Source organism: Geotrypetes seraphini, chromosome 11 (assembly GCF_902459505.1).
Source record: "Geotrypetes seraphini chromosome 11, aGeoSer1.1, whole genome shotgun sequence".
NCBI lineage: Eukaryota > Metazoa > Chordata > Amphibia > Gymnophiona > Dermophiidae > Geotrypetes > Geotrypetes seraphini.
Genome location: NC_047094.1, coordinates 28322713 through 28342133, shown reverse-complemented (window position 1 = coordinate 28342133; position 19421 = coordinate 28322713). Strand labels below are relative to the sequence as shown.

At 40.5% G+C, this 19421-nt stretch overlaps 1 protein-coding gene across 4 annotated transcripts in view; it reads left to right on the top strand.

Annotated features, from left to right (window-relative positions):
- Positions 1–19421, top strand: part of VPS35L (VPS35 endosomal protein sorting factor like) — a 153196-nt gene that overhangs the window by 73154 nt on the left and 60621 nt on the right. For all 4 annotated transcript variants that reach the window (XM_033962939.1, XM_033962941.1, XM_033962940.1 and 1 more), the window contains exons 14-18: positions 3486–3608; positions 7082–7128; positions 9472–9583; positions 11193–11309; positions 13461–13514. In XM_033962939.1, coding sequence (XP_033818830.1) covers positions 3486–3608; positions 7082–7128; positions 9472–9583; positions 11193–11309; positions 13461–13514 — 453 coding nt within the window. The remainder of the gene's footprint in view (positions 1–3485; positions 3609–7081; positions 7129–9471; positions 9584–11192; positions 11310–13460; positions 13515–19421) is intronic.

Genomic DNA, 19421 nt, shown 5'->3' with positions numbered 1-19421 from the left:
AGCAATCGCAAATAACAGCGATCAGTTTTATTTGTGATTTTACAGTATTTGTGGGGGCTATACCAAAAACCCGGGAACATAATAGGAAAAAGGTATTTGTGGGCTGATCTTTGAACGTATTCCTCGCGAATATGGAGGGAGAAGTGTGCTAATATTTGCGCACCTAACTGCCTACATTTAGTCTCGAGTATTTACATCACCACTGAGCTGGCCTAAATGCTCACGCCTAAAGTTAGGTATATTGGCAATTGCCGATATAGAATTTGCACTTAGGGCCCAATTTTATATATGGCGCCTAAAAATTAGGTGCTGACTAGTGCGATGTTAAGTGCGATCCTATAAACAGTAGGCACACTTTATAGAATCATGCTTAGTGCCAACTTAAGTCTACTCGACTACTGCAATATCATTTACCTGGGATCTTTCAAAAAAAACCACTCAAAGGCTGCGAATCATCCAAAACGCGGCAATCCGACTGATCTTCGGCCTAAAAAAATGGGAACACATAACTCCCTACTACCAAAAACTTCACTGGCTACCCTTGGAAGCAAGAGTGCAATTCAAGTTCGCCTGTTTCTGTTTCAAATCCATCCTTGGCTCGGCCCCCCCTATACTTGGTACCCCATTTTATCCTAGACCGCCCATCCAAACACACACGCAGAACCCACCTGTTTAGCTATCCTACTCTAAAGGCCTGACGTTATAAAATATATCTAAATAGAACTCTTGCCTTTCAAGCAGGTCAGTTCAATAACTGGCTGGCCCACATCATCTCACGTGCCTCATCCTACCTAAACTTCAGGAAACTACTAAAAACTAATCTATTTACCAGATTTACAACCTAAATGCCTATATCCACTGTTTGAACCCCCTTTGTTATACCTACATTCTTAGATTTATCCTTTATGCAGATTGTCCTGACCTTCTTTACTGTACTTTTTTGCTCTGATTGTACCTATTTCTCTGATTGCTCCATCTTTCGCCGATTGTACCATTTTCCCTGATTGCTCCAATTTTCTCTGATTGTACTATTTTTCTCTGGCACCTAGTTTCTCTGATTGTACCATTGTAACCTTTCGCTGATTGTCCAGCTCTTCTTCACTGTAAACCGCCTCGAACTACTATGGCTTTGGCGGTATATAAGAAATAAATTATTATCATTATTATTATTATTTGAGTGACCTTAGGCAATGCTTGGCATCTTAACTTTAGGCGCACTATATTTGTGATAGGGTTTCCTTGACCTAAATGTGTGCACCTAAGTTAGGTGCCTATAGGTACCTAAGTCCAAAACAGGTGCCTGCATGCAAAACATGCCCACGATCTACCCCCTAACCACATCTACTTTATGATAGGAGCCTTGAACTATACGCCTACCTCAAAGTGATAGACGCCTAACATCCAGCTTAAGTGCAATTTACGTCAATTACGAGATAATTGTCAGTTATCTGTTTCGATTACATCTAAACAAGTTAGGTGCCTACATTGCATGGGTGCGCTAATGTAGGTGCCTAATTGTAGGCGGACTTATAGAATTTGCCTGCTAGTGTGCATTGTTTATCGTTTATCGTTTTATTGTGTTCTTGATAAACCGCTAATCCAACGCATGGGCCAAAGCAGTGTACAGAGCTAATATCGGCATAGATAAAGAATTTAATGTTGAAACTTTGGATCAGAGTTGCTAATAAAGACATTAAAGAGTAAAGGAGACAATAGTGAACCCTGGGGGACCCCGCAGACAAGAGTATGACTCTGAAACTTTGACTGTTGGTAGACCAAATATGAGCGTCCTGACAAAAAAGACGAGAACCAGTCCCAAACTTTACCTGACATCCCAATTTTGGCCAAACGAGTTAGAAGCAGTCGACCAAATGAAAAGCGGCTGAAGGGTCCAGAGAAACCAGCAGTGCCATTTTGTTGGCATCGAGAGTAGCAAGGGCGGTGATGACAGTCTCAGTACTATGAGATGTATGGAATCCAGCTTGATTCAGATGCAAAATAAGTGAATGTTCAATATGAGATGGAAGTTGTTGGAGGTGCCTAATTTTAGGTGACCTTTTGAGGATTACCCTCTTAATGTTTAAACTCTTTGTTGGCAATATAGGGAGGTCTCCTCTCGTATGAGGAAAGACTAAAACGGTTAGGGCTCTTCAGCTTGGAAAAGAGACGGCTGAGGGGAGATAAGATTGAAGTCTACAAAATCCTGAGTGGAGTAGAACGGGTACAAGTGGATCGATTTTTCACTCCGTCAAAAATTACAAAGACTAGGGGACACTCAATGAAGTTACAGGGGAATACTTTTAAAACCAATTGGAGGAAATTTTTTTTCACTCAGAGAATAGTTGAACTTTGGAACTCGTTGCCAGAGGATGTGGTAAGAACATAAGCAATGCCTCTGCTGGGTAAGAGCGGATAAGGAAGCTGGTTTTACGAAAGGTTTGGACAAGTTCCTGGAGGAAAAGTCCATAGTCTGTTATTGAAAAAGACATGGGAGAAGCCACTGCTTGCCCTGGATCAGTGGCATGGAATATTGCTACTCCTTGGGTTTTGGCCAGGTACTAGTGACCTGGATTAGCCACTGTGAGAACGGGCTACTGGGTTTGATGGACCATTGGTCTGACCCAATAAGGCTATTCTTATGTTCTTAATCCTTCTGTTTTTGTTTTAAGCTGTCCTGCACTGTGCACTGCTGGAATATAAAGTACAGTAAAACCTTGGGTTGCAAGTAACTTGGTTTGAAAGTGTTTTGCAAGACAAGCAAAATATTTTATTAAATTTTAACTTGATATACAAGCAAGGTCTTGCAATCCATGTACATACAGTATACACACATCACAACTGAGCTGACGGTTCTTCTCTCTCTGATGCTGCAGGAGTGTAGTGACTGTTCTAATTGAGCGTGATCTTGCAATACAAGTGCGTATAGTATTTTGTATTAAAGTTTTTGGGTTGTGGAACGAATCGTCTGAGTTTCAATTATTTCTTATGGGGAAATTTGCTTTAATATACGTGTGTCTTGGATTACAAGCATGTTTTCGGAACAATTATGCTCGTAAACCAAGGTTTTACTGTATCAGACTTTTGTACCATTGTGAGCACTACTGAGCGTTTGCTGTGTATGTGTCGGCATTTGGATGTATTACAAATCCATATTTCCAGTTGTTAAGGACTTCATTTTATGTTCAGACACAACATAAGTTTGTGAAACCAGCATAGCATTGGACTCCTGATGCAGGCTTCAGGGACCAAAACACGAGTCGTGTCGAGTCCTTTGTAATGTCATCCATTGGTTTCTGGAATAAAGGCATTTAAATGTGACTATTGCCATCCTGTTTGTCTGTCTCCATCCACCGCTGTTGCCTTGTATTGGACTTTGTTTTAAGCTGCTCTGCACTGTGCATTGCTAGACTGTAAAGTATCAAGACTTTTGTACCATTGCAAGCTGCACCTCTGGAAAAGATACTGACCTACTTTTCTGTTGGCAGGTTCATGGGGATATGGTGCAGAACCAGCTGGTTGCTCAGAAGGTGGAGATCCCACTTTACCTGACCTTGTACTCACCTGCTATTGATTGGATCTTGCAGTGTATTGCTTATCGTGCTCCTGAGGTAAGCAGTGGATTCTGTCAGAAAACATCTCGAGGTTTGAGGCTCAGAGTCCTCTGTTTTTAGCTACCAAAATTCATTGGAAACGTCAGTTACTTGTTCAGCAGTCAATGCTTTGTGCGATTAATGTGCTTTTCATTTAGGGTCCTTGTTCAGTAAATTAACGAATACAGGTCTATATTTAGAGTTTTTGTTACCATACAGCCTAATTTTCCAGGCTGCTGGGAGACAAATCAAAGAGTGACACATCTGTAGGGTTTCAAAAATGAATAGTTTATCAATACGTGTCCCCAAAAGTAGTACAGTATTCCCCTGAAATTCACGGGGGTTACGTTCCTGGAGTCCCTGCGAATTTTGAAAAACTGCAAATATTGTACAGTACTTTCTCATCCTGAGATCACCCGCATCATTCCCTTCTCTGGGGTCCTGCCATCTTTCAAGGTTGCTTCATGTTTCCGGCAAGGTGGGACATGAGATGGGCGGTGAAGGAAGAGGGTATCTGAAGGAGAGCTGGCGGATCGCGTCCGGCGGCCCGGGAAGGAGACCAGGAAGCAATGGTGGACCACAGGGGGAGAGAGCAGTAACGCTAGCACGGAAAAACCCGCAAATTACCGAGTCCGTGAATTCGCGGGGGTGTACTGTATATCCATGGCAGAACACCTGAAGATAGCAGAAGCAAAGTGGTTCAAGGACCTTTTCGGCATATGCTTTATGGAAATTACATTACATTAGACATTTCTATTCCACCATAACCTTGTGGTTCAAGGTGGATTACAAAAGATTTATGGTTGGTCTGTTACAAGAAGAGATCAGTGGTCATGAGTAGTGAAGGTAGAGAATAGGGTGGGTATTTTCAGAGAGTTAGGAAGAAGATAGGAGGTATTCGTGATATTAAGACTTAATCAGGGATTTCTTGAAGAGATGGTCTTTATTTCTTTTCTGAATAACTTGTAGTCTGTGGTTGTTATCAGTAGATTGGAGATTTGGTTATCTAATTTTGCTGCTTGAGTGGCTAGGAGGCCGTCGTAGAGTTTTTTCCATTTAACTTCTTTGATTGGCGGGTGTGTGAATGGGGTGTGAGTTTTTCTGTCTGGTTGAGGTATTATAGATGAGTCGGTTGTTCAGATATGTTGGGCTGTCTCTGTTTATGGTTTTAAATAGTGTGCAGTAGAATTTGAATAGTATTCTTTCCTGGATTGGGAGCCAGTGTGATTTCATGAATGCTTCAGTAATGTGGTCGTGTTTCCTTAAGAAGTAGATGAGGCTTAGTGCTGTATTTTGAACTGTTTGCAGTTGTTTGATCATTGTTGCAGGAGAGGTAGAGGATGTTGCAATAATCCAGTATACCCAGGATAAGGGATTGTACTATGAGCTGGAATTGTGCTCTTTCGAAGAATTTGCGTACTTACCTTAGGTTTCTCATAACGGTGAAAGATTTCTGTATTGTTTTGTTTATTTGCGGTTGCATGGTGCAGCATCTGTCTATTGTCATGCCTAGTAGTTTTAGGGTGGTTTGAATGGGGTAATTGATCGAGTTGATTTCTATGTTGGTAATAGTTGGGGCTTTGTTATTTTTGAGGAGGATGAATTTTGTTTTGTCTGGGTTGAGTTTCAGTTTGTGGTCTTCCATCCAGTTCGCTACTGTTTCCAGAGTTCGGTGTAGAGTCAGAATCTTATCCCCAGAAATGTTTTGGTCAGGTGTTTGAGCTAAACGCAAATCATAATCATTCACAGTACAGATATTGGAAAAAAAAAAAGTGTCATTTTCTGATTGGCTACAATCATCATCTACTGTGGAGAAGGGCTGGAGAAGTCCTTCTGTAGACCTGCTTTTCTGATGCCCCCTCATTGTTTTAAAATACCCCACAAGCAGTGGCATATCGAGGGTAAGTGGCGCCCGGGGGTGGGTGGTACCCCTCATCCACACACACCCCCCTGCACCACGTGCGTGCCCCTTTCCCCTGTACCTTTTTTAATTTTCCAGGTGAGAATAACGGCACGAACTTGCTGCCCGCGTCGGCTATCCCTCTGACGTCACTTCCTAGGCGTGGGTGGCCGGAAGTGATGTCAGAGAGAGGCGACACCAATGCGGGCAGCAAGATCGCAATGCTGCTTGCGCAGGAAAAATGAGGTACAAGGGAAGTGGTGCACGCATGCTGCGAGGGGGGACAGGCAGGAGGATGGGTATCTGTGCCCTTTACAAAGACCGTGCCTGTGGCAGACTCCCCCCCCCCCCCACCCCTCTTACTACGCCAGTGACCACAAGTGTACTGAGCTGTGAACCACTTTGCCATAGACCAAATATTCCTTTTAAATTGTAAGGTGATGCCCCTTCTACAGAATGCCCACGGTTGCCAATATCCCATCGGATTACTTGTAAAATAATTTTCCTCTGTTTTAAAATACGACAATCAAACTTACCAGCATTTCTAGATAAGCTCTTAATACCATATACACTATTGAGAACTTTATGATCTGCAGATCACAATTTATTTGTAATTCCCTCCCTAAAAGTCATTAATACTCGAAGAAACGAAATATTCACAATTTACGCTCCGCAGCAATGGAATACTCTACCCTCTCATCTTAGAGAAGACCAAAAGCTCGATCGCTTTTCACACTTAAGTATCACATGTATGATACTTTTTTTAAAAGAAGTATACAACTCAGGAGACCTCAGAGATTCCCCCTGTCAACCCTTGATGTGCTTCCCTAGACTGCTTTCTTTACTATAATGATTGTAGTTCAATCCCTTTCCCTGTCATATCATGTTGGTCCTTGTATGGTTTGATATGTGTTCTTATTTTATAATAAGTGTACATCGCTTAGAAGTATTATAAGCGATATAATCAAATTTTAAATAAACCTGAAACCAATGTAGGGAAAGCATCTGCCTTCAAATCAATTAAACAGCAATAAAAAGTATTTTTTTTTTTAATTCTTTATTCATTTTAAAACTTTCAAGTGTACATATATTATATAATAAACACATTTAGCTTGAGCACTTGAACATCTTATCATTATATCTTATAATTAAAAAATGTAACCTTCATCCCACCCTCCCTCAAAACACTCTATTTATTATAAGATCATATAATTTGAATCCCACCCCCCAACCAATACTGAATGGTGTGTAATTAATAGAAAAATGGCAATTAATCATGACAGAAAGATGTTAATGGCTCCCATATTTTAATAAAATTTTTATAATTTCCATTCTGTACCGCTATTGATCTTTCCATTCTATATATGTGACAAACTGAGTTCCACCAAAAATTAAAATTAAGCCCACTGTGATCTTTCCAGTTATTAGTAATATGTTAGATGGCAACTCCAGTCAAAATCATTAAAAGTTTGTTGTTACAAGCTGATATTGAAATGCAGCAGATGAATACTGCTGATCAGCTCCAGTGATGGTACTGGGCTTTTTTGTGTATGGTAGAGCAGGCAATAATCCAGGTGATGTGCTCTTGCAGGTTCTGCTTACGGAGATGATGGAGAGGTGTAGGAAGCTGGGAAACAAGTAAGTTTTGCACTGTGGAATCCACTGACCAGGCACGATAGAGACCCAATATTTTCTCCCTTCCTCCGTATTCGCAGTGATAGGGGATTAACAGACCCGCGAATAACTTTTTTATATGTTATTCACTGTTTTCTATTAAAAACCATCGTGAATATGGTGAAACTGCGAATAACATGGTGGGAGACCTGGCCTGTTCCTGAAGGAGAGGCAAAACACGGTGAAGAAAGTGCTGGGAATCGGCGATTTTCTCTGTAAACGCTTGGAATCAGCAATTTCTCTATGCAAGCTGATGTAATTTGGGGGGGGAGGAGCCAGCAAGCTAAAAACCGTGAATAATCAAAACTGCGATTGCGGAAACTGCGAATAAGGAGGGAGAAGTATGCTCTGTGTGTGTATAATGTGTGTACTTATATCAAAAGAGGAAAACTCCGCCCGGTAATAACCAATAAAATGCACCTTGTAAAACATCTGATTTTTCTCGTTAGTTTCACAATCTCTTGAGTTCTGGCAGTTTCTAGTTTTTTTTAAAAAAAATTTAAACTTTATTTAGTTTTTAATGCTAACAAAAAGTGCAATACAATGTATAAACAAATAATGATAATCAACCAAGCACATATACTTAATCAGTATCTATACAAAAGATAAAAATTCCCTCCCCCATCCATCATTACTATCAGGAATAATACCAAAACAAAAGATATACCCCTCTCCCGCTTCCACTCCCCCGGATGTGTGGGTGAAAAACAAGAGAAAATAAAGATAAAGGACAACTATAGCAAATCTACAAAAGACGTCAATGGACACCAAACTAATTTGAATATATTATTATGCCCCAGCATGTCAGCGTTCATTTTCTCATATTTATAAGTTAAATATAAGCTCGCCCACCAAAAAGGAAAACTAAGGTGATCCCAATTCTTCCAATTGTGAGTAATCATTTGCATGGCTATCCCGGTCATAGTAAGGAAAAGCCGATTTCTAGTTTTAAAAGTAAAAAGTCCATTTCTTTTGCAAGCTGACAGCAATGAGGTTCTTGCTTTATGTGGCTTTTATTTATACTGAGTATTTTGCTTATGATGCAAATTTCAAATAAACATGTCTGCTTTTTGCAGACTAGTGACCAAAATGGAGGGGGTCTTGGTTGGGGGGGGGGGAGGTTGGATTGGATGTGCCAAGTGTGGCAGTGGTACCCTGAAACACTGCACCACATCAGTGCACAAAATCTCTCATCTGCCATTTTCAGTTATCTAACCACCTGTCAATCCTGCTTATGTCAGATAATTGGGACTTTATTGTTTTTGTTTCTACCAGTAGATGATATATGGAAGTGGCAGGGGTGAGTGTAGAACTTTCTATGCCTATTTAGTCAGGAGTCAGGATGGCAGAGAGCAAAAGAGGAAGGAATTGACCTGGCGAAGACCTGAAATCCTGCTGGTGGTCACAGACATAGCGTGGACAGGAATAACTGAGCAGACCGAATGGCCATTGTGGGTTTTCTCTGTCCTCTACTACAGTGGTCCCCAACCCTGTCCTGGAGGACCACAATCCAATCAGGTTTTCAGGAAGGCCCCTAATGAATATGCATGAAAGAGATTTGAATGTCATGAAGATGATTAGGAATGCAGATCTGCCCCATGCAAATTCATTAGGGCCATTCTGAAAACCCAACTGGCTGGTGGTCCTCCAGGACAGGGTTGGGGACCACTGCTTTACTGTGCTGTGTTATTATTTCAGTTTGTGGCGGGAGAGAGGAGGCCAGTAGTTAGTGGGTGACTTTTTAATTGTATAGAAATGGAGTACCATTCCTTTAAAGGTGGGATTGATTTAAACTTCCGTTCAGTACACTGACAAATCCGTGAAGGACAATTGTGCTCCTACAAATGCTCCCCTTCAATTGCGCACATGACAAGTGCGGCCCGTCAAGGATATCTAGAAGGCCCTGATTTGCTCAGACTCCTCAGGCCCCGTCCCTTGGGAGGGGCTTGAGATGCCTCAAGTCCCTCCCAAGGGACGGGGACTGAGGAGTCTGAGCAAATCAAGGCCTTCTAGATATCCAGTAAAAGGGTTCCCATAATCATGATGTAACCCTAACACTAGATAGGAAGTGAATGTTTTAAATGTAGTGTGTGTGTGTGTGGGGGGGGGTCCCCCCCATCTCCCTCAAAAAAGAGGGTTACTGCGTAACCCTCAAAGACAGTAGTATCCTGTCGGGGTGCAATTGTTGGGTCACCTCTCATTCGGTGCGCGCATTTGTCCCCGCAATTATCCTTCGCGCATTTGACGGGTCACCAATAAATCAGTTTCATAGTCCATCTCTGCTCACGTACTGTGATGTTCTTTCAGTGCTTTGCTTTTGAACTCGGTCATGTCTGCATTCCGAGCTGAGTTTATCGCTGCAAGATCGATGGAGTTTATTGGCATGATTAAGGAGTGCGATGAGTCAGGATTCCCTAAGGTGAGTGATTATCAGCGTTCATTGGATTTAATTTACATTTATGTGTGCAAGCTTAAGCGCAGGATCCACGCCTAAGTTTTATGCGGCGCCAAAAGGTGACACGGAAATGGGAGGGTCATGGGCAGATCTGCGTGTTCCTTACATTGGCACTCAGAATTATAGAATAAGAGGCATCCGTGTCTAACTTTAGGCGTGAGAATTTGCACTACGTTTCCATTGGCACAAATGGCTATGCCTAAGCGCTCTTCTATAAACTGTACTTCAGATAATTGGGGTGGAGGAAAGGAAGAGAGATTGTTGCACATGAAAAAAAAATAATGCATTTTTTGGATCCAAAATTAATATGACACGCTCTTATTTTCGGGGAAACACGGTACTTCTGAAAAAGCAAACCCACATTGATGCAATTCCCACTCCCTACGCATATTGTACAACATAAGAACATAAGAATTGCCGCTGCTGGTCAGACCAGTGGTCCATCATGCCCAGCAATCCGCTCCCGCGGTACCCTTAGGTCAAAGACCAGTGCCCTAACTGAGACTAGCCCTACCTGCGGTATGTTCTGGCTCAGCAGGAACTTGTCTAACTTTGTCTTGAGTCCCTGGAGGGTGTTTTCCCCTATTTGAATCCCTGGAGGGTGTTTTCCCCTATAACAGCCTCCGGAAGAGCGTTCCAGTTTTCCACCACTCTCTGGGTGAAGAAGAACTTCCTTACGTTTATACGGAATCAATCCCATTTTAACTTTAGAGACTGCCCTCTCTTCTCTCCGCCTCGGAGAGGGTGAACATGCTTTTATTTACGTGCAAGGTTGGCAGTTTTCCAACAGTTAATTTTTGTGTATAAACGAACTAATACCACAGGAACCTTCCCAATTCCCCGGAGCAACCTGCTCTACTCTTTGGGCTCCTTTTACTAAGCTGCCCTAGCGTTTTTAGCACGCGCTACATTGCTGAGCGCACTAACCCTGTGCTAAGTGCCAAAAACTAACGCCAGCTCAATGGAGGCATTAGCGTCTAGCACAGCTTAGTAAAAGGAGCCCTTTATCTCCTCTGGAAATTACCAGACATCTTTTTTTGTTTTTTAGTGTACAATAAAATCATCATTTAATATACAACATCACCTGAAGCTCTACAATTTCTCAAGAAAAAGATTATATCCCACCCCACCCTCCCAAAACTTATATTCAAATATAATATATATCAAATAATATAATTTAGATCATTTGTTTTATAATTTGATAATGAAAACATCTTTTGTAATCCACCTTGAACCGCAAGGTAATGGCGGAATAGAAATCACTAATGTAATGTAATGTAAACAATGTCTTTCCTGTAGAAATGGTTTCGAACATTATTTTCAGTGTGGTCCATTGAGTTGGCTACTGAGATATTCCTCGCCTTCCCCCTTCCCAGAGTGTTATCTGCTGAGCCTCTAAAGGGTTATCTTCTTGCACCAAAGTGTGATGGAAGAAACTCGCTGATAAGTTAATGATCTGTCAGTGCTCTGCTGTAATTTTAGTGTTACGGATGGCTGAGTTTGCTTTCATTGAAGTGTTACTTTCAGACAGTGACACTCTTTTATCTGTAATTCTGATCTGATGTTGCTTCAGCATCTTCTCTTCCGTTCTTTGGGAATAAACCTGGCCTTGGCTGACCCGCCTGAAAATGACAGACTTCAGATACTCAACGAAGCATGGAAGGTTATCACCAAACTGAAGAACCCACAGGTAAGGGGTCGTGGCGCGTGAGGTGGATCTGATGGATATTCTATGTTCATCTATCTATGTTAAAGGAACATTTGTGAGTTTTTTATTTTGAATTCATATTCTGAGCAATTCGAGGTTGCAGAATGAAACATTAAAATCATACATCAAGAGTGTTGATAACATTTTAACGTAATATAACTTCTTATATACCGTAGCTGCCTCGTGGTTCTGTGTGGTTAACAAAAATTAAAATACAAGTATACACGGTATAAACACAATTAATTAATTAAAATATTTACCAAATAGATCAGTCTTCATAAATTTTCTAAATGCCAAATAAGAAGTAGAGATAGATGCCCCAATTTATTGATAAATATCTTATCCCATAGGAAGCACCCCAAAGTCTTAGATTGTCTAATTGTAAATTGCTGTCAGTCCCCTTCCTTCGTATAATAGGAACCAAAAGGCACGACATTTTCTCAGTCGTAGCCCCACAACTTTGCAATACCCTACCAGTTCTCGGAAGAGAAGAAGCTAATCTTGAACGTTTCAAAAGCCTGCTCAAGAGTCATTTATTTAAAGAAGCTTTTAATGTTTGATTTAAAATTTACAGTATCCTTTTAACTCCCTTAAGGAATCAAGCAGCAACGAGCCCTTTCCTTTTGTTTTTTTCCTTATTTGGCTTTCGTTCCTGTCCAAATTGTATTTCTAACCCTATTTCCTTTTGTCTCCTACCTGTCTGACTCATTTATCCCCTTTTAATATGCCAAGTATTACTTGATGTTTCTCTGTAATTGTTTTCTTTCTGTATGTGTTAATGGTATTGTTAATGGCATTTTTATTATGTTCATACTCTGTTTTTTCTTTTCTTTTTTTTATATTGTAAACTCGCTTAGAAAATGGATAAGCGATCAAATCAAATTTGAATAAAACCTTGTTTATCCCTTAATGCTGCCTGATGCGCTAAGATCTTACTAAAGAAGCATTTATACACATCTTTTTACAGAAGGAAAATCAAAGAGCCGAAGATCACGTAGATGTTTTCTATTGGCAAATATAAAATGATCCATGAGATAACTGGGTAATAACCCACTGAGAACCTTCAAACAGATACAGAGCATGGAACTATCTGTTCCTTTCTGATACAGTATTCAGCACCACACAACCCGCACTTTCTAGAATTTTTTGAGTATTTTTTCATTAGTTTAAGATCGATTGTTATCTCAAGTAGAAGCATTTATCATGTTTCTGTGACACCAAGACTTATCTTTTTAAACTATGGGCTCCTTTTATTAAGGTGCGCTAGCGTTTTTAGCGCACGCTAGCTGAAAAATTACCGCCTGCTTCAAAGGAGGCGGTAGCGGCTAGCGCGCGTGGCATTTTAGCTCGCGCTAAATCCACTAGCGCGCCTTTGTAAAAGGAGCCCTATGTCAGGGCTTTCCAGACCTGTTCTGAGGACTCTTCAACCAGCTGTGGGGCCACCAGGATAGGTTTTGGAAAACCTGTAGTATTTTATTTTATTTTATTTTTTGATTTATTCAATTTTCTATACCGTTCTCCCAGGAGAGCTCAGAACGGTTTACATGAATTTATTCAGGTACTTAAGCATTTTTACCCTGTCTGTCCCAGCGGGTTCACAATCTAGCTAATGTACCTGGGGCAATGGGGGGATTAAGTGACTTGCCCAGAGTCCCAAGGAGCAGCGTGGGTTTGAACCCACAACCCCAGGGTGCTGAGGCTGTAGCTTTAACCACTTCACCACACTCTCCCCTATAGTACATCATCTTCCAGTGTCATCAACACCTAACATCTCAAATTTCCATTTGGTGTAGCCTGGAAAGTTGTCTTTGGGCAGGATAATATCCCAGGTTCTACCTTTTTGGTTGCTGGTTCTATCTGTTCTTGCTATTTTGCATGTGGACACCGCAGGGGATTTGAGTATTTTACACACACTATTCAAAAGCTACCAAAACATTTAACTCCATTCTTGAAGGGAGGTAATGGGGAAGCTGAGCAGCAGAGAAATGAATGACCAGAAGTGTACAAGTAGGAGGGAGACTGAGGAAGAGTGCTGGGGTGGGGACTAAATATCATCTGTGTAAGATTTGTAACATGATAATTTGTCGAGGTCCTCTGCTTTTTAAACAATGCTATGTGTATTTTGATTTTTAGGATTACATTAACTGCGCAGAAAAGTGGGTGGAATATACATGCAGGCACTTCACGGTACGTGCTTTCCTTTGGATGTGAGGAAACCTGTCTTTTTGTGATGATGGCAAATAACATAAGAATAGCTTTACTGGGTCAGACCAATGGTCCATTAAGCCCAGTAGCCCGTTCTCACGGTGGCCAATCCAGGTCACTAATAGCTGGCCAAATCCCAAAGAGTAGCAACATTCCAGCATCTCCAAGAATAACAAGATTCCGGAACCCCATTGAGAGCAACATTCCAGTTCTGAAAATGTGATGTCATAATGCCTCATTCCATAGTACCTCAGAGCCAACCTCATCAGTGTTGTTACAATGGCTTGATTGTCCTATACTTGGCTCACGTAAGAACATAAGAATAGCCATACTGGTCCATCAAGCCCAGTAGCCTGTTCTCACGGTGGCCAATCCTGGTCTCTAGTATCTGGCAAAAACCAAAAGAGTAGCAACGTTCCATCCTACCGATCCAGGGAAAGCTGTGGCTTCCCCCATGTCTTTCTCAATAACAGACTATGGACTTTTCCTCCAGGAAATTGTCCAAACCTTTCTTAAAACCAGCTACACTATCCTTTCTTTTAAAAAACAGGAGAGCATGAAATCAAATTGCTTTATTTTGGTAAGCTGGTTGTGCTCTGCAGGGGTTCTCTGTAGCTAAACACTTCTAAAAAATGGTATTCTTTGAATGAAAAATATAAAATTATCCAAATTCTAACAGCAGTGTAACAAACTTCTGTTTGTTTCAAAATAGTTTCTGCACTCTGGTTCGTAAAAGATAAAATAAGGGGCCTAGTTCATTGTCTTATTCTCTCTTTTGTCATGGAACGAAGGGGATATTTACCAACTTGCATTAAGGGAATAACACACTATTTTTCCCATTTAATGCATGTTATTTTACCATAACGCAAGTTAAAGGCAATGAAGCTACATAATGAAATAGCAGAGCATGCAAATGCATTCAGAATGCATCTTTATTTTGCAAATCGGTGATGCATCTTGCATTCAACTTTGCAAGGTGTATTATTCATGGAAAAATAACACCAGATTGAGCCTTTGTTAGTTTTCTTCCTGAGACAATTGGGCCGTTAATTCACATCCCGATGATCCTGAATGCTATCTTAGAGGCTAAAGTCTAATAGTTGTTATACAGTTCCTCCAGCCAAGATCTTTTCCCTTATTCCCCCAACTGTGACCAGGAGGTTTCCCTTATATCTAGTGGCTGTGGCAGAACAGATTCCCAGTTTCAAGCTGGTGCTGCTCTTTCTGGGGAAGGAAATGTGGGGGGTTTGGGTTTGTATGGGGAGAGTGGTCTATGTGTTACTCTGACACCTTTAAGGAGGTTATTATAAACTTTAAACACTAGTCAAACAGCTTTTAATCAGAAAAGTTTTCTGAATTAACTGCTGTTATTTATTCTTTTTTTTCTTCTAAATAAATATAAACATTTGTGTATGAGTGCTCAGTACCCAGTCTCCTGCATAGAAGTTACAGTGAGGTTATAGAGCAGGGGTGTCAAAGTCCCTCCTCGAGGGCTGCAATCCAGTCGGGTTTTCAGGATTTCTGCAATGAATATACATGAGATCTATTAGCATACAAAGAAAGCAGGGCATGCAAATAGATCTCATGCATATTCATTGGGGAAATCCTGAAAAACCTGACTGGATTGCAGCCCTCAAGGAGGTACTTTGAGACCCCTTGGGGGGGAGAGGGAGTTGCACTAGACCAGGGGTGTCAAAGTCCCTCCTCGAGGGCTGCAATCCAGTCGGGTTTTCAGGATTTCTGCAATGAATATGCATGAGATCTATTAACATACAAAGAAAGCAGGGCATGCAAATAGATCTCATGCATATTCATTGGGGAAATCCTGAAAAACCTGACTGGATTGCAGCTCTCAAGGAGATACTTTGAGACCCCTTGGGGGGAGAGGGAGTTGCACTAGACCAGGGGTGTCAAAGTCCCTCCTCGAGGGCCGTAATCCAGTCGGGTTTTCAGGATTTCCGCAATGAATATGCATGAGATCTATTAGCATACAAAGAAAGCAGGGCATGCAAATAGATCTCATGCATATTCATTGGGGAAATCCTGAAAAACCTGACTGGATTGCAGCCCTCAAGGAAGTACTTTGAGACCCCTTGGGGGGGAGAGGGAGTTGCACTAGACCAGGGGTGTCAAAGTTCCTCCTCGAGGGCCGTAATCCAATCGGGTTTTCAGGATTACCCCAATGAATATGCATGAGATCTATTAGCATATAATGAAAGCAGTGCATGCAAATAGATCTCATGCATATTCATTGGGGAATTCCTGAAAACCCGACTGGATTGCAGCCCTCGAGGAGGGACTTTGATACCCCTGTTATAGAGAGACCATCATTGCGCCCATGAGTCCCTTCAGATGATTATAATATTCTCCAAATCAGAGCCATCTCACCACTTTCTTACTTAAATCTTATCTTAGAATGGTAAACGGCGCACTTAACTTATAGTTGAAGTTGGCTCTCTGCTGAGGTTTCCATGTGTCTATGCAGGATTCCACCATCTTATTTGTGCTCTATCGTGCAATCACTATTGTGTCTATCTCTTCAAAATGAGGACACTCTTGTGAGCAGTACCATGAATAGCCAGTTTTCAGACCTCAGCGGTGTTGCGTGTAATAAAAGTTTCAATACATGCAGACTATAAACACCAAAGTCATCATTGGTCTTATTTATATTTTAAAGTGTTTTATTGCTTTATAGGGGAATTCCTTGATACAGCCAATGGCAAAACATAGTTTTATGTCGGAAGTTTAAACCCCTAAGCTGCGTTTTTTTTTAAAGATTATTTATAACAATAAAATTGCACTGTTGAGCACTTTAAAATATAAATAAGACCAATGACGACTTTGGTGTTGAAACTTCTATTACATTCAGCAACACCGCTGAGGTCTGAAAACGAATGAAAACTGGCTATTCAAGATACCGCTGAATGGGGAGTGGTAATTTTATTTGGCCATCCTCACTGGGTCGCAGCTGCAAAAGATTGACAAGTATTGTCCTACATTTCTCTATTTTTTCTTGTAATGCAATCCATTAGAGCAATAAGGTTCCTTTTTAATCTAGTATGATGCAGAAAAAGACAAGCTCCGATATCTCTAAAGATTTTTTACACTCGGCTCCCTGGACACACTGTATCATGTACATGATGTAATGAGTACGACGTACAAAAGATCCTACAGCCATTTCCTACCTCAGCTATGGAACCGACTACCTACACAGATCAGGTCGCTATACTCACTAATGACCTTCGGCAAAGCAGTAAAGACCTTCCTCTTCTGCCAATTGGGCCATTATAAAACTGCCTCCTCAATATACTTCTCCTAGTACTCTTTGCTATGACCAGTCTGGTCTCTAGAATAAGCTCCGTCATTGTCTACTGTAACCTATTTGTTGTCATGACTAGTCTGTTTTCAAACGATTGTGAATGTCTACTTGTAACCTGTTCTGAGCTTCTGGGAGAATGGGATAAAAATCTAAATAAATAAATGTCTAAATGTTAGTTTACTTGGGTAGCAGGTCAGTCTGTGGGAATCTCCATTAATATCTAGGAGATTCACCTGGGGTGATCCACAATATATGCACACCCTACAGTGTACTGCCGGGTCTCCCCACAGACATCATTCAATGCTAAACCGAGTGTGATTTTTTTTTTTTTTTAAATCCAATTTTTTTTTTTTTTTTAAGAATATATTTTATTAAATTTCAAATAGAACCAAACCAATACAGAATACCACAGTGTTCAAGGCACAAAAATGAGATCCAAAATTCTTATCATATTTCACCAAGGTATGCTGCTACCCACCCATCCACCCCCCTCCCAAAAAACAGAAGTCAATGCACAATCCCTAGAACAGAAATAATTAAACACCCTGGGCATCAAAGTGGTCCAAAAAGGTTCCCAACATTAATTCAATTTTTTAATATAATTATATAATCTAAGTCCAGGTGTGAAGAGTGAAAATATAAAAAGATATATGTATCAAAAATTATTATGAAAGCTATCAATCACTGAAGCCATGCTTCATAATAGGCAAGAGAAAAGTTCCCAACGATGCACAATTTATGAGTCCATTTAAAACGGAACTTATCTCAAGACGTCCGCGAATTCCAGCGTGTCTTTCAAGGGGTGCCTTTTTAATCTTACCATATTGCTGAGACTGGCCAGGTGAGGGTTAACCCAGCTTTTAGGACAAAGATCTAAAAACTGTAAAATGTTGGGTGATATTCAACTGGATGGAAGATAAATCAATCGTGAAATAGTGTCTGGTAAATCTAATAAATAATGAAGGCAATATTCAGAATCTAACAAACAGGTAACTTATTTTGATAATTTTTAACCTGATATTCAGTAGATGGTACTTCAAGTTTAATAGGTTTTTTGATTGATCGCTTAATCATACTTCTAAGCGATGTACAGTTTAAAATTACATTTGTTGGGTGACAATACAATAAATAAAAAATACTTAAAAAAGTACAGAATTACAATCAATTTAATATACTCATAACATTAGGTAAGGAGGAATGAAATACAAATCTTTAAAGTAAAGAGAAAACATTAAGGGAAAATACAAAATAACAAAACATAACAAGATATAATTTAATGGGGTTGTAGGATATTAAAATTAGTTTTCAAAGGCATCCTTGAAAATAAATGTTTTAAAGTTACTTTTAAATTTTCTGAATTCCTGTTCTTCCCTTAAAAATATAGGAAGGGCATTCCAAGTCTGTGGTGCAGTAACTGAAAAAATAAATTGTCGTCTTGTATTTATAATTTTCAACGAAGTTTTCCAAGTGAGTTTAAGCTAGTTATCTCTATGCATCTTTTGTCTACACATATTTATCAGGACAGTGCTCATTGTGGCACTGTCTGGATAAATATTTTAAATTGACATAATAGATGTAAAGCACTCCAATTATCAAAACAGAGGGAAAAGGTCTTAAATAAAACCCTGGGATCCAATCAATAGAAGGACACCAATTTGGGGTTAGGGTATCATCATCGATCAAAACCTCTGTAGAGATTCATTGAATAATTTAATATGTTTTTAAATACTTTTTCAATATATTATTGTATTTATAAATATTTTAAATTCAGATTCCAATTTCTCTCATGTATAAATGGAAAATGAAGAGCTGGCAACCATCAAAATGTAACAAAGAACGTTAAATCTGGCATGATTGAGCTATCAACAAGAACTTATCTTTTAAACCCGACAGAGGCCAAATCTGTTTCACACCAATGGGCTTCTTCAGGGGAAATACTAAAGCTTGTTTGACTGCCAGTATCGATTGATAAACAGTTGTCCAAAAATGAGAGAAAAGAGAAAAATGTATTACATCAAATTCTTATTTAAATCTATGAATCTTTAGTCTACACAAATTTATCAGGACAGTGCTCATTGTGGCACTGTCTGGATAAATATTTTAGCCTGCTCTTGCCTGCCTTCCAGTTCTACCCCCTCCCCCAAACTTTTGTCCGGTTCATAGACAACGGCGCGAAAGACAAAAGCGCGCGCTGACAATTGAGCGCAGTGTGCACCGCCACGCCACTCTAAATTACAGTTTTTAGGGGCTCCAACGGGGGGTTTTGTTGGGGAACCCCCCCCAGTTTACTTAATAGACATCGCGCCGGCGTTATGGGGGGTTTGGGGGGTTTACTGTAAACTGAACTTTTTCCCTAAAAACAGGGAAAAAATGGAGTTTTCAGTAAAATGTGGGGGGTTACAACCCCCCACAACGCGGCGCGATGTCTATTAAGTAAAGTGGGGGGGTTTCCCCCCACGGCCCCCCGTCGGAGCACTAAAAACAGTAATTTAGAGTGGCGCGGCGGCGCGCGCTGCGCTCAATTGTCTGGGCGCGCCTTTGTCCCGGCGCGCTTTTGACCTGACACCCTT